The following is a 14,433-nucleotide window of genomic DNA, read 5'->3' on the forward strand; positions in this document are numbered from 1 at the left end:
CAGAAGTAGACTTCAAGTATTGAAGAAAAAGGATGAGTAACAGATCTCAAGGTACACATTTAGGGGCTGAGGAAAACAAAGGCTGCAACAATTTGTAGCTCATTTGATGGAAAAAAATTAGGAGAAGAACCTATGTATACTCATTCATAATGAGATGACTGTGACTGCGTTTGCCAGTAAAATGTGGTGATCAAGGCAGCAAGATCAGTTCTAGACTGCATGAAATGAGATATTCCTGTTGGAGATAAGGGTGTACTAATGTCATTGTGCAAGTTACTGTGAGACTTCATTTGCTATCAAGCATGGTAGCAAATCTTCCGGTAAAAAATGAATTTTTCAGCAGTTACATATCTACCAGGCTGTTTAGGGCAGGGGGGATGGAAAGCGATGTAGTTTCATAAAAGAAACCTAGAGAGTTTTGCTAGTTAAGTCTTGTAAAGCAGAAGCTGAGAGCGTGTGTTTGCATTCTAGAAATGCGTTGGAAGGTAAATTATCATTTAAAAGGAAAGATGAAGAGAGATGGGAATGAACTGGCTCTTAAGAAATTTAGATCAGAAATAAGAAATTTCTAACCTTCAGAGCGGTGTGATTCTAGAATAGCCACTTAACAGAACACTTTTGAGCCCACAATAAATCATTTTTAGAGCTGATTTTTTAAGCTATTTATAAACAAATTATCTGATGTGATTGCTTCTGGTATCAGAAGAGTGGATTTGATGATGTAAGATTTCATTTTCAGTTCTCTGCCTTCTACAGAAGTATATAAGCATGTGCTCAAATATCAAATGTGTCTGATTTGAAACTGCTTTCTTATTTGAATGAGACTACTTAAGGTATCTTTTTACCAACTCATGCTGATATTTGTGACACTGTGTTTCTAGTTTTTGTCTTTTTAACTTGTCTGTTGAAGGGTTAATGTTCTAACATGCCAACACCAGGTTATCCTTTTCTTACCCCTTTTTTGACAGTTTTAGCTAGAGCTGCTGTGTAATAGATGTGACTGAGGGTCCCCAAATTTCTGTAGTTTCCTGAGTGATACTGATCTCATAACTCCCTGTAAAATGGTTGTTGCTTCCTTCATTAAGTAATCCAGGCTTTACTTAACCAGCAGGGTTAGGACCTTAAATGAGTAAATAGTAAAAGGTGAAAGGCTAATGGTGGTGCTCATAATGCATGTCATAACGCCTTTGAAAAAGGCACAGAGAGCTGTACTGTTTGTTATTAAACTACAAATTAAGGCAGATTTGGACAAAGAAGAAAAAAATATTCAATGAGGCACTGTTTTCATGGACTCTCATGTTAGTCTCCCAATTAGTCCTTGCTTGTGATTGTGTGTCTGAGCATTTCCATGGTCTATGGCCACAAATTATTTCCAGTGTTGTTTTTCTCTTTCTCTCTTCCATTTCTATTTCCCTCTCCCTGCTAGGTGTTTACAAGGACTTCTCTCTTACAGCATATTGTTCTTATAAGGCTATGAGGAATATTGTCTGCTGCAATTGCAAGTGTAGCTTCAGCATCAGGAAGCAGTGAACTGGAATGAACTCTCTGGTTAATACCTTGAGCACATTCTCTCCTTCTGATGGCCTTGTTGACTTTTCTGTCACACAATGCAGGAAACACACCCAGCTAATTACGGTAGTGAGAACTTTATGTGTATTCAGCAATTAACAATTTAAATGTATGCTGATGAAAACATCCCTTCAAGATTATCAACATACTTCAGTCACCAAGTTGGCCTTAAAGTCCTGAAAGAAGCTGTAAAAATGTTCTGAGTAGATCTGCCTTGTGATGTTCCATGAGGTGATGCTGTTCTGCTTACACTGGGCTAAATACTGTCCAATGTCATGGGTTCTGTCACTGTGCACAAAGCTGAGACCCCTCAGCTCTGGTATCTCATTTTTCAGAAAAACTATAACCGTTTCATGTTTTTGCAAGAACCAGGCTGTCATTTGCAAAGAGAACAAGAGTGGTGGGATCTTGCCTCTACAGCACTGCTTTTGTCTGTGCATTGGAATATAGTTTCTTATTTCAGAACCTAACCTCAGATGGATAGAATGGCTGCTTCATTCACCCCATCAGAGAAATTTGCCTGAGGAATGAAGGGAATCTGCTTACTCACTGCAGAACAAATGATCAAGTAACATACTGAACAAAAAACTAATATTCTTCACAAAGATTGGTCAGCGGATTTTTTTTTTTTTTACTTCATGTATAACTCCTCTGTCTATCTCACACTGATATTTTTAAAATATCGTTAAAAATGAACAAGAGCTGATCCAAGAGAGAATTCATTGAATGGTCTTATCCTAAATTTTTTTGTGCAGAGCACAAAACTTCTATGTGGTTTAGCTAAGTGTGAAATCTCAGCCCAGAGAACACCTAGGCCACTGTAGCTCATGGATTGCATACAACTACTGAAATGAACTTGCAGAGGAAAGCAGAGTTTAGGTGGTGATTTTCCTGCTGAAAATGGGTTATCTCTGACCTTCAATGAGTAAGACTCTTTTACACACAGACAGAATAAAAAAGGCCAATATTAAAAAAAAAAAAAAATAAAAAATTGCTCCATCACAGAGTTCCACTTGCAGAATTCCATAAGTTCACCTTCATTTCTAGTTTTACCAGTGGTCAAAGCGAGACGAAAAAAATACAATCATGTCAGTAACTCATGCCAACACATTTGGGTGAAAGGATCTAGGAGCAGTGGATTTATATTAGCAGTCTCCCAATTCAACATGAATGAACTCTCAATCAGCAGGGCCCATGGGAGAGCATTTTCCTCCCCGTCTACCATAATGTCCAAACTGTAGAGTGGCTAATGTTGCCTGCTTCTAAGTCTGGTGGATTTCTCAAGTTAGAGCAAAGCCCATCAAGTCTGGTCTGAGTCCGTAACTGTTTACTATGAATATACCAATATCACAGGGTTCACCGAACTAATTAGTTTTGGAAATTTTAGTCGGTTTACTAGTTTATAATGACACTACAAATGCAATAGTATTCATTACAAGTATGACTTAATAATACTACACAAACATAAATTCAACAGACACATTTTAGTTGGTGATCATTGTGACACTATTAGCATACTGTTTGTTCAGCTTTGCCTGTAAACAGGCCAATTAGTAGTCGTATACTGTCATTAACTTGCTGATAGCAGGGTTTATTTAGCATTTTCCTGTCAGGAAATTATATTCTCTTTTACTGCTGTCTTTACTTTCTGTGAACTCAGTGGCTTTTATGCTTGTTGGGACACCTCTGTTTTAGCAATTTAATGTACCAGATACAAAGTAAAAAGTCACAAAACCAGTTTGAACTATTCTTTTTGCCTTCTCACTACCCCTTCAATTGACAGAGACTGAAAAGGACCTGGCCCTACTTAAACTCTAACCATGTAAAGAAAATGACATATGATAAGTTTATCCCAGAATTTACATAAACTAATCAGCAAGCTGAATTGGTCTGTGATGTTATATTGTGTCTTCATTATGTTCTGTAGTGTGCCAGTAATTCTGGGATGGTATAATATTTCCAGACATTTTTAGAGGGGCAACTTACAGTGAGGATTTCTCAGAAAAACATAAAGATCTGAGAAGAACATCGGTGCAGCACTTTAAATGATTTATGTGGCCTTTTATATAGGTGCAGTGCAGCTATAGTTAATTTGCACTTCATACGTTATATATTACAAGTGTTTATAGTGTTTTTACTTTCCTTATAGACATTTCTATATTGGTAAATGTGTAAGATTTCACAAAATGCAGTAGCCTGACCATAAATGTTTAGTTCTAAGTTTCACAGGCTGGTCTTCATTTGATCTCCCTGCAGAAGCTGGATGGATGCTTAACAAGGCACAAGCTATTTGTGGTTTTAACGTATATTCTCTATAGTAGCACTGATTTTGAGGAGGCTGGTGGTTTGAGCAATTCCATTATCCCAGATTGCAGATGACAAACTGAATTTGGTGGTACTGAAGTTTCGGTAAATGGCGAGGAGGGACCAGTGTTGGCTTCAGGTCAGGTGAAGAGACTCATAGGTACCAGTTACCAGAAAAAGAGCAGTATTGAGCTATCCCTAGTCAACATAATAGTTAATTTACAACCACTGTTGTAATATGTTTGTATTTTGCTTGTGATCTTTGAGTAATTCTGGTTTTGTTACCACTATCTATTTATTTATTCTGTCCATTGACATGCTGCTTCCTGAAGCTAGTAGCAATGCCTCTATTACTTCTGCTGCGTTTCTTTGTGGTTTAAACCTACTCCTAAATTAAATGGAAACGTTAAAACGTAGAAGGGTGATCGATGCTGGCAAACAGAGTTCTGCCTTCCACAATACACTTTTCCTTAGAATGTTTTGTTTTGAGAAACATTTCAGGGCTGTAGCTTGCATTATCTGTTACTGACTTAATTTGGGAAATTGTTAGACTTTCATGATTGAGTAATCATTGAGGCAAAATACTATTTTAATATAGCCTGTTAATATTTCTGAAATCTAGGAACTAACTAGTTTTTATCAGCTTTTTCTCACCATTCAAATAACTCATACTAAAATCATTTGTCTAGTGAAGTTGGATTGCTGATGTCCAATTGGAAAAGAAGAATGTAAAATCAAGGAGAAAAAAAAAGAACACAGTGCAAATCATCTGTCTAATCTTTCAGCTTGTTACATCCATTACAAATACCAAATACTCATAGAACCCTATTACATTAGGAATGATCTATAAAGCAAGTGTGTTCACTTAAAAATCAGGAATCTGATTCTTAGCTACCTTAAAGCTCTTCTGTATCTTCTAAATTTTTGCTAAAATCAGTGCAAATACAGTATCAAGGCTTTTTTATGAAAGTAATATTGTGTAAAGCAACTTGAGGATAAATAAGAGCCGTCTCTATGGCTCTTCACAAAATCCTTCAGCTAAGAGTTGAGTTCTGCTGTCCATTGTATTGATGTAGTAACTGGCCCTGGGTATACTGGGTACCTATGAATAATTTTGAAGAGATGAATTACAAAAAAATTAGAGATGATTTATGTTCAAAGAGGGAGCTAAATCCATTCAAGAAGTTGTTTGTTGCCAATTAATTACCTACCACTAATTAGAATAATAAATTTGAGCACCGTTGTAAGACTTGGCATTGACTTTCACCATAGGCTTATCTGGAAGCTGTGCTAAATGCTATCATTAGGATTGGTAATAAATCTGTCATAATAGGTGAAAATGTATAAAAAGACTAAGAAGCTTTGAAAACATAATTTGACTGAGCAGAAGTCTTTACACTTTATAAATATGACTACTGGAATTATTCACATGAATTGATCAGCTCAGACTTCAAGACAATGTTATAAAGCATGAAACTTTTGCACTTAGTGAAACTCAGTGCTAAAATGGAGGTATAACTCTTTTTCATTATAACATTTGCAATTTAAAAAAGAAGTGTATGTGCTGCCAGAAAAATTGTAGTAGAGAGCTCCAAGCTGGAAGTTTTAAACAAATGGTTTAGTTATTAATTCTTCACTTTCATATTCATGTAGCACCAACATGAGATAGAGCAACCCTTTTGATGTCAATCCCTCTTGTCTATCCTAAAGACTTTGTGATTCATTAGTTAACAAACTATTTGCTAGATGATAGAAAATAGCAAAAAGATAAATACTGGTAACAGAACTCTGAATATGATATGCCTCTTTTTAGAAATTTAAAATGGGATTTTTTTTTATGTAAGTCTTTCTCCAGGATGAAATTTCCCTGCAATGTGTTATATAGTGCAGAAACATCTGTATGAAACAAGATCTGAGCATCTTTTGAAACAATATACTTTTAGCATGCTGTTGCTCCAAGTTGGTCTCAGCCAGTGACATCAAATGATTTTGTCAAAATAACACAATTTTTAAAAGACTGTTTTTGGGCAAGCACACTAAGAATTCAAAGTATTTGAATTGCTAGTTACTCAAGTTCAGTTGAGTGCTCTTGAAAACTTCATCAAATATTTTACAACCTCAATTAAAATAGAATGACTTTGAAGAAATGCTGGAGACTTTCTTTTGAATTTTTATTTTGCACTGAATTATTTTTACTGCTATTTTTACATGAAATGCTGCTTTTATAGCATAGAGTCTAGATAAATGGCTTTTTTGTCAATATGCCATGACATCCTAAACTCAGAAATTTTAACTGGTGGGGAACTATTGTCTATATACATCAGGATCTCTGCCAGCTACTAAGCTACTGTTGCGCAATTAAACAGAACGGGGGCAAATCACACCAGTAAGGTCCCTTATGCTCAAACCAATCTTGCTGAATGTATTTAACCACCTGAACAACAGTTATAATAGCAGGACAACAACGCTTCCTGCTGATGCAAAACCACTCAGGTTAATTTAAAATAATTTGCAAACACCAAAAGTCTCACAATACTGAGTTACTGAAATGTAAAATGCTAGAAGAAATTATATGCTGATGAACATAAAGTAGCACATGTGAGGAGGGGAAGGGGACTGAAGAACAGTCTCTTTCATCATACATATACAATAACAAACTTTAAATTATGTATTATCACTCATGGAAAATACTCTAATATCAAAAATTAGATTTTCTGGAAGGTAAAAATGAAACAGCTCTCTGGAAAACACTTAAGTGAAAGAAAAATTTAATTCTGGGAATTCTTGGAAAATAGGAATAGTGCAGAATATGTCATTCAAATGTATAAATCCATAATTTACCTGAATATTTGATATTGCATGCTGTTCTTGCCATCATATTTTAGGACTTCAGAAAACTAGAAAAGCCTTTTTGAAAAAGTGGGGAAAGTAAGTGGGTTGTCAGAGGGGTGGAATCATTTCTGTATGGTGAGAGACTAGATAAACATTTTCTCCACCTTGGAAACGAGATAACTGAGAGAAAGGTAGAGCAAATAAAATAATGAATTACATGAAAAGCGTGAATGTGGAACTGTCATTTCAGTATCTCTTAGCATACAGGAACTAAAGAGCTTGTGTTAATATCTCCAGGCAGCAAGTTTAAAGCAAACAGTAAGAAACACTTTTTCATACAAAAAATAATCAAACAATGTGAGACACTGTCACTAGATGTTGTAAAGGCCAAAAGTTTAACTGAGTTCAAAAAGGGATTAATGGCTACTTTCGTTTCATGAATTGTAAAAACATCCTGCTCAGACACAACTTCTGACTTAGGAAGTTCCTAAACCACTAATTGCTAGAGGATAGGAAGGAGGGGTTGCTCAGCTCTTGCTGTGCCTCTTATAATCTTTCCTTATGCATCTCCTAATGGCCATGTTGGGAGCAGGATAATGGTCTAGACAGATTGTTTTGGTCTGACCCATTATGGCTGTTTTTATTTTGTAGGCGTAGATTTTTTTTTTTTATTTTTTTTTCCAGTAATGGGGAGACAAAATGGAAATTTTCAACTTGTTTTTGGAGTTCAGTAGATGCTGTCTGGAATATGATTCCTAATAGCTAATTAGGAACGATCACACTTTTTGCTTTCCTTATTTTTATAAAGAAATAATTAGTCTACAAAGGCATCTGCTGAATGCTTAGGAAGATCTTCTCTAAATACAGGGCAATATGGATGGAGGTGGATCATTTATGTATTTCACTTGAGCAGATATGATATATCTGTATTTTAAAGAATAATATGTCAGAAAAGATGACAGTGAGCAGGGGGAGTTTGCTCTGATTCTTTTGTCTGAAAGGAGGTGAATGTTGTTATTTTTGCCATTGTTGTGAGTTAAGGAATACTAAGTTTCAATGATAGAACATCCCAAATTCTACAGTTGTACTTCTGACAATTAGTAGGAACAGAGGTAAACAAGGAGAGATTTTTAACATCTGTACAACTCTATCATCCTTTTTTCTCAGAGTGAAGACTGGCTTTTGGGATTAAAGGAAATATGAATGATTTGTTGTTTTTTTCTAACTAATCTTCTATTCTAGGCTTTTTCCATGTAAATTTATAATGTAGGAGTTTATAGTTATTAAACAGAGATTTAATTAATTATCATAGTGAACATTAGAAATGAAAAATACATTACTCTGTGTCAAATGACTTTGTCCTGTACTGCATGCAATCTATGCACGTTGTTATAAATCATGGTCTCAAACTTCTAAAGTTGTTATTTTTTGTTTATTAGGAAACCTTGCTTCAGATCCAAAAAGGCAATAAGGAAACTACACGTAGCATGAAGAAAGCGAGCCACAATCGATCATGAAATGCAATTACACAATATTCAAAGCCAAGTGAAATAAAGACCTTACATAGTAGTAGCCTGTAAAGTTTAAAATTAAAAGTAGTTTCATTGTATATGGTGAAAAGGGGGATTGGATCAATGAAACTGACCTCTTGTATCTTGTTTGCTGTTGATTTATATGAAATTATACTTGAAGTGAGCCTCCTTTTCATATGTATGTTAATAAATTTTGGTCATTTGTGGAATATTACCTCAGTGGTCTGGAAGGAGATTTCTTGAGTTTAGCTGGTGCTCAGTGTATAAATGGAAGTACAAGAACTAAAAAGTTTTTCTGCCTGGTCATCTTTAACTCGGCTAATGTAATTGCAGATTTTGTTCTAAAACTAAGGCTTTATCTAACAGCACAGAGCATCACTGATGTGATGCTGACCTGCAATAAATCAGTATTTGGATTAAAAGAATGGGACTATAATAGAAAGCTTCTTTTTGTACTTTCTGGTATAGCAGCTTATAAAACTGTATAGCATGTATCCAGAAGGTTGTCAACAATTCATACGCTGTCAGGCTAGCTATAGAATACCAATAGAAGTTTGGAAAAAACAATTAAGCCCAGTCTCTCTTGCTTTCACTTAATTTCATTTCTTCTTTACCTTTCATCTTCACTTTGGAATCCTTTAGTATCAATCCATCTTTCACGAGATGAAGGGATACTAAAATTCTGAAGTAATTCATGTTAAGAAAACTTATCAAAAATTAAGACTGAGTCTTCAGCTGATGAAAATTGTCAGAAAAATTATTTTATTCATTGTAGATCAGAAATCTGAAATTCTTGCTGAGTAAAGTACCCCTTTTTGGAAGTGTGTTGTGTGTGCTATTTGTTGGCCATGCTTGTGTTTATAGATTCTGCAGAAACTGTTTTAGACATATAAAAATCAAAATCTACCATGCCACAGAGACTTGCACTGATTCTTTGAACTCTTGGCCACCTGCTTTGCTTTGTTACCAGTGAATGATGTTGCACTGAGTGGGGATATAATGGGCCTAGTGGGGGACAGATATTGATAAAATCTGTCTTTACCGTTGCAACCATAGTTAATTTCAGTTACTATCACTGAGACTCTTTTAAGCATTTGCATAAAGGTAAGGAAAACTTAAGTAATTTGAAAATACATTACAGCTTGCTTTTTAACAATAAGGCTTGTCTTTCCCTTAGCTCTATGTAACTGTCCCTTAGATTTTTATAGATATATATTTGTATGTTTACTATGTATCTACTATTGATGGTAAAAATGGTTTTTATATATTTATGTATATACTTACCAGAGGAACTGGTCTTGTGTGAGGATTGGGGAGGAGAAATGTAAACTGAAATAATCTGGATCTACTGTTAAATTTGAAAAAAATTTTGAATGGATTATTTCTGGAGGTGGACAGTGTCATTTCTGTCCTTGGATTGGAAGCAAGGGTCAGATGGGACCCCTTGGCAGAGGCGATGCTCTCTCCTTGGGGACCTCCCCCCTTCAAAGGGAAACAGAGGTCCAGCCTTAGGTGTGGTAGGCAAGAGTTAAAATTTTGTGCAGAGGTCTGAGAGAATGCAGGAGGGCAGTAGTGGGCTAGGCAGGCCTCAGGGAGAGGGAGCAAATTTCCAGGGAGTCAAAGGGGTCAGGGTGCTGCTACTAAGGAATTCCCTGAGCTAAATGAAACAAAAGCAGAAACCATAGCCTGTCTGCAAAGACAAAGTAGGTAAGGATGAATGCAGTTATGCAAACTTGCTCTGTCTGACATAGTGTCCTATACCTGACCTTTATATATTGTTAGGTACAGCATTAGTAACACTAGTCATGTCTAATAAAACCTGGCCTTGAATGTGTGTGTGTTTGGGGTGAGGATTAAGGCTCTGTTTTTTTGTTGTTTGGTTTTTTTTTTTTCTTTATTAGGATCTGGGCACCTCACTATAAGAAAAAATTCTAGGCAACTCTACCCCAAGGCTCTGGGGAACTTGGGATCCCTCACAAAGATGAGCTCAGAACAGCTGCTGTCTCGGGTACCACGTTTTACTAGCTGGAGGGTGCAAGGACACAAAATGCAGGTCCATTGCCCTTGTGTCAGGGTATACTCCTCAAGGAGTTTCCTTCAGCCTCACTGGTTCACAGCATATTTGCTGTAGTGCAGAAATGTGCTTTGGAAGTCAGATGTGCAAACTGTACAGAGAGCTGTAAGAAATAAGGGGGAAGGTAAAGGACTGGTCAGGAAGTAGAATCCAGCTGAGGTGTAAGGGATTATGATATGGCAGAAATGGATACTGCTGACAGCATCGTTGGCTGTGTCACTGTGGGTGGAAAGGCTTTGGAGAGATGCTACAAGGTAAAACTTTTTCTGTTAAGTGTCTAATAGGCAAAGTGTCTAGAAAACACTGACAGTGCAGTTTCATAAACAAAAACAAACACACCCACAACTTTGCTCCTGCATCATATTAAACTCCAAGTGTACAAGAAAAATTTCCCCCCCCAAAGTGTAATCTAAACTTCTCCTGTTTACTTATCTCCAATCTCTACAGATTTTTCACAACTAATTTTATATCAAGGGTATGTGGTGTAAAGGTGATTAGAAACTACAAACCTGTCTTTGGAATAGGAAGTGAAGCATGTTGATGTGTTACTACAAGCAGATTGCTTGCTCAGTTAGTTGCCTTTTGTCAAGCAGTTGCAACCTGGTAGGTGGATTGAACTGTGTTGTACTGCTGGTGGTTATTCTAAGGTTGTTTTGCTTTACCTCATTCTTCCTTCTCTTTCGTTGCCTTTTAGCATGCACTTAATTCAGGTGGACTCTGTTCAGCGATGGATGGAAGATTTGAAGTTGATGACGGACTGTGAATGTATGTGTATTCTCCAGTCCAAGCCAATCAGCATTGAGAAGGATGAACAAAATGAACTTATCCTTTCCTCGCAATATAGCACATGTGATAACTTAGAGCTGCTATTAAAAAGAGCTTGGATCATAAGCACAGAGTTGACCAGGATTGCTCAAAAGCTGGAGAAGAATAGATGGCAGAGAGTCCACAGCATAACAGTAAGAGTCAACTGCCACGTACGTTCAATGATAAATGAATACAATGCATTCACCAGGAATTCTTCAGAAGAGATGCACCAGGTAGAATGCCTTACCTGAGGTCATATTTGTCTTGTTTAATTTTTTTATTGTAATAATTAAAACTTACTTTAAACAATCTGTAAGAAATCCTTACATCCTGATGGTGGTCCCTTGTTTGAGACTTTCTAGTCCCTTTTCAGCTATGGGAACATTCTTGATTTATTTTGGATCCTATTTTATTGTAAGCCTGATTCTGAATGTTAATAATGTTCACAAATTACATTAAAAAAACCTTTTGGTTTTGAGGACTACTGAACTAAAGTAATTAGATGCCCCATCTGTGAGTTCCTTTGCATTTACAATGTAGAAAATACTACATTTTTGTTACCTTTAATTTTATCTCTACTTGTTTTATGCAGAAAGGTAGAAAAAGGGTGTCCATATGAAATACTATGTTTCTGGAGGGTTTTCACTTAATTATGACAATCAAGCATTATTTACTTTTAAAAAACAATTGTGTGTATGGATATTGCTTTAAAACCACTATCTCTTTCTCCCTTTGCAGTTTGAAAAACTTTTGATAGACAAGTGTTCAGAATTTACAGCAATCACAGAAAGGTAATTCAAATTTTCTAGTGGAAATATTAATTTTGTTGGTTTATTATGTTGTAGAATCTCTAATGAGAAGTACACATCTACTAACACCCTTCTATGTTTGAACTAGGCTCCCACAGCTCTGAAGGGCTTTCTAAAGGTTAGCCTCTGGTGGGTGATATGAGTTGCTTTTATCTAAACTGCATCCTAATGAAAGATGGAATCTGCTGTTCCACAGAGCCTGGCATAGACACAAAGCTGCATGCAAGTGGATTTTTCAGGGCTGACATCAAGGGAGAAAGTCTGGTTCTAGTATCAGTGACAAAGTTCCATTCAAGTTCTGTGGAGCCAAGATTTCAGCTGGTGTGAAAACTTATGTTGTGAGACTGTTGTACTACATGTTCTTGTAAATACACAGTCTTTTAAATTACAGTTGTAGGTTTACTCAGCTCTGTGCACTCCAGAACGCTGAGGCTGGAAAGTAAGAATCTCTTTATAATTCTTCTCATGATATTTCCCCTGCCTAACATAAGTTATCTGCTTTCCTCCAGCACAGTTTAATCAGTCTTTTTCGGTTTACTTTAAACACTGTGCAAGTAATTCTGTTTGGGGGATCATCAGGGAAAAAGACACCGTCTAATTATCAGGAAAGAACATTTCTTGAGCACTATTCCTTTTTGCCAAACCCACACAGCTCAGACTTTACTTCTATATTCTACTATGAGACACACTGATTTAATGAGAGCTTGATTCTACTAGTGACTGCCCCAGATCAGCCCTCTCCCTCCTTGTCTGTTGGACAAAAAGTTAATATAGGTGGGTGAAAGACAGGTAAAGCTGAAAAGGGGAGCTACTGTGTAGGTGGAGATACTGATCAAGCAAACTATATCTTACATTACAGTGGCCTGCCTGGGTGGAGTATGTTTTGACAATTCAAATGAATGTATTTCTGTGAATGTATTAGTTATTTCATTTGAATGGTATAAAGTTTTCCTTCTTTATCTCACTTCTTCAGTTACAGCCAAATATCACTGGTTACTGGATAGTTACACTAACTGTGTAAAGCTGTTCTATGTAATCTTTCTGCATAGAAGGTTGAATTTTACTTTTGAGTATGCTGTTTAAATTTAAATTAACTTTACTCATCTGGGTACACACTCATTTTGGGTCCTTATCATACTATCATTAAACTATGGCAAAGAAGGTGAAGAAATGGAAATTATTGAAAGCACTTTCTTGGTCATGAAAGATGGATGGATGTACACAGGTGCAGCTGAAATGTTGGCATCCTAGAGTGACTGTAACTATAAGCATAAGTGGAAAATAAGAGTTACACTGGTATAACTACAGGATCTGCAGGAAAATTTGATCTGTAGTCTGTGAAGTAAATTGTGATCCCCAAATTATTCGTTAGTGTCCACTGTTGTCCTTTGATGGTATGCTTACCACGTGTAGACAAAGCTTTAAGTCTGGTGTGATGCTAATGGCACAAATACAGTGTCCTCATGTGAACAGTTGAATTTTCATTATATCCCTATTATTAACACAGAGCTTACCTGTGACAATCAGCTTGATAAAACAATAGTTGCCTGTTGCATCTTTTTGCCTTCATCCCTTTCCTTCCTTTTTCTTTTCAGGTGCATACAAACTGAAGATGAACAGATACTGACGTCTATGAAATCTTGTATTAATGAAACACTCACTACCGTTGCTCAGTATTTTGGCCAGTTAATAGAGCTGGTTTTAACACATGAGGCACAGGTTAGTTTATAGTTTAAAAAAAAAAAATCTTTCAAAATTGTTTAATTTTGAGGGAAAGCATCCATTAAGAGGAGCATTACAATTACAACTCTCAATTTTCAGCAGATATGATCAGTAATTCAAATACCTTGCAAAGAGATTTAGGCGTTTGTATTCTCAAATTGTCCAATAACCTAAAATCCTAAACACAATGATCTTGTGTCTCAATATGTTACTTTTTCTGATAGGCCTCCTTCATTGCAAGGCATCTGATTTCTAGATGATGTCTTCTTAATAAGACCTTTGGACACATTTTTTCTTCCTTTCATGCAGACACTGCTTTTCTTTAGAAATCTTGAAAAAAAATCTCTTCTGCTCTCAGTGGTTCTCATTAAAAGTTAAACTTTTTAGAAGATGTATATATAGCAAGTATATTATTATAGCACACATTTTAACCAGTGCATGTCTTACACTCTAGGAAGCAGTCTTAAAATACAGTGTTCTGTTCAGGTTATACATATGTGTGTGTGTAACCTTCCAGAAACACTGGTGTATCATTGCAGGCATGATGTATATTTTCCAGTGGTGATTCAATGTAGATAAATACATGGAGTTAATTAGGCTGAGACTAAAAATGCATTCAATTTTTCCCATTAGACCATTCTTGAAATAGTAGCAACTTGTTGAGTCTAACCAATCTATCTTGGCTTGCGCTGGTTTCTTTCTTGAGATCTCATTAGTAATGCCTTTGCAGCCTCTAATTTCCTTAAATAAAAAAAACCCCAAATGTAATTATGCTCAATTAATT

At 36.1% G+C, this 14,433-nt stretch overlaps 1 protein-coding gene across 5 annotated transcripts in view; it reads left to right on the forward strand.

The window, feature by feature from the left end:
• The window catches only part of INSC (INSC spindle orientation adaptor protein), a 123,067-nt gene that overhangs the window by 54,519 nt on the left and 54,115 nt on the right, over positions 1-14,433 (forward strand). For all 5 annotated transcript variants that reach the window (XM_074842469.1, XM_074842471.1, XM_074842468.1 and 2 more), the window contains 3 exons: positions 11,006-11,351; positions 11,857-11,909; positions 13,523-13,646. In XM_074842469.1, the coding sequence (XP_074698570.1) occupies positions 11,006-11,351; positions 11,857-11,909; positions 13,523-13,646 (523 nt within the window). The remainder of the gene's footprint in view (positions 1-11,005; positions 11,352-11,856; positions 11,910-13,522; positions 13,647-14,433) is intronic.

This window comes from Strix aluco, chromosome 16 (genome assembly GCF_031877795.1).
Source record: "Strix aluco isolate bStrAlu1 chromosome 16, bStrAlu1.hap1, whole genome shotgun sequence".
In the NCBI taxonomy this organism is placed as follows: Eukaryota; Metazoa; Chordata; class Aves; order Strigiformes; family Strigidae; genus Strix; species Strix aluco.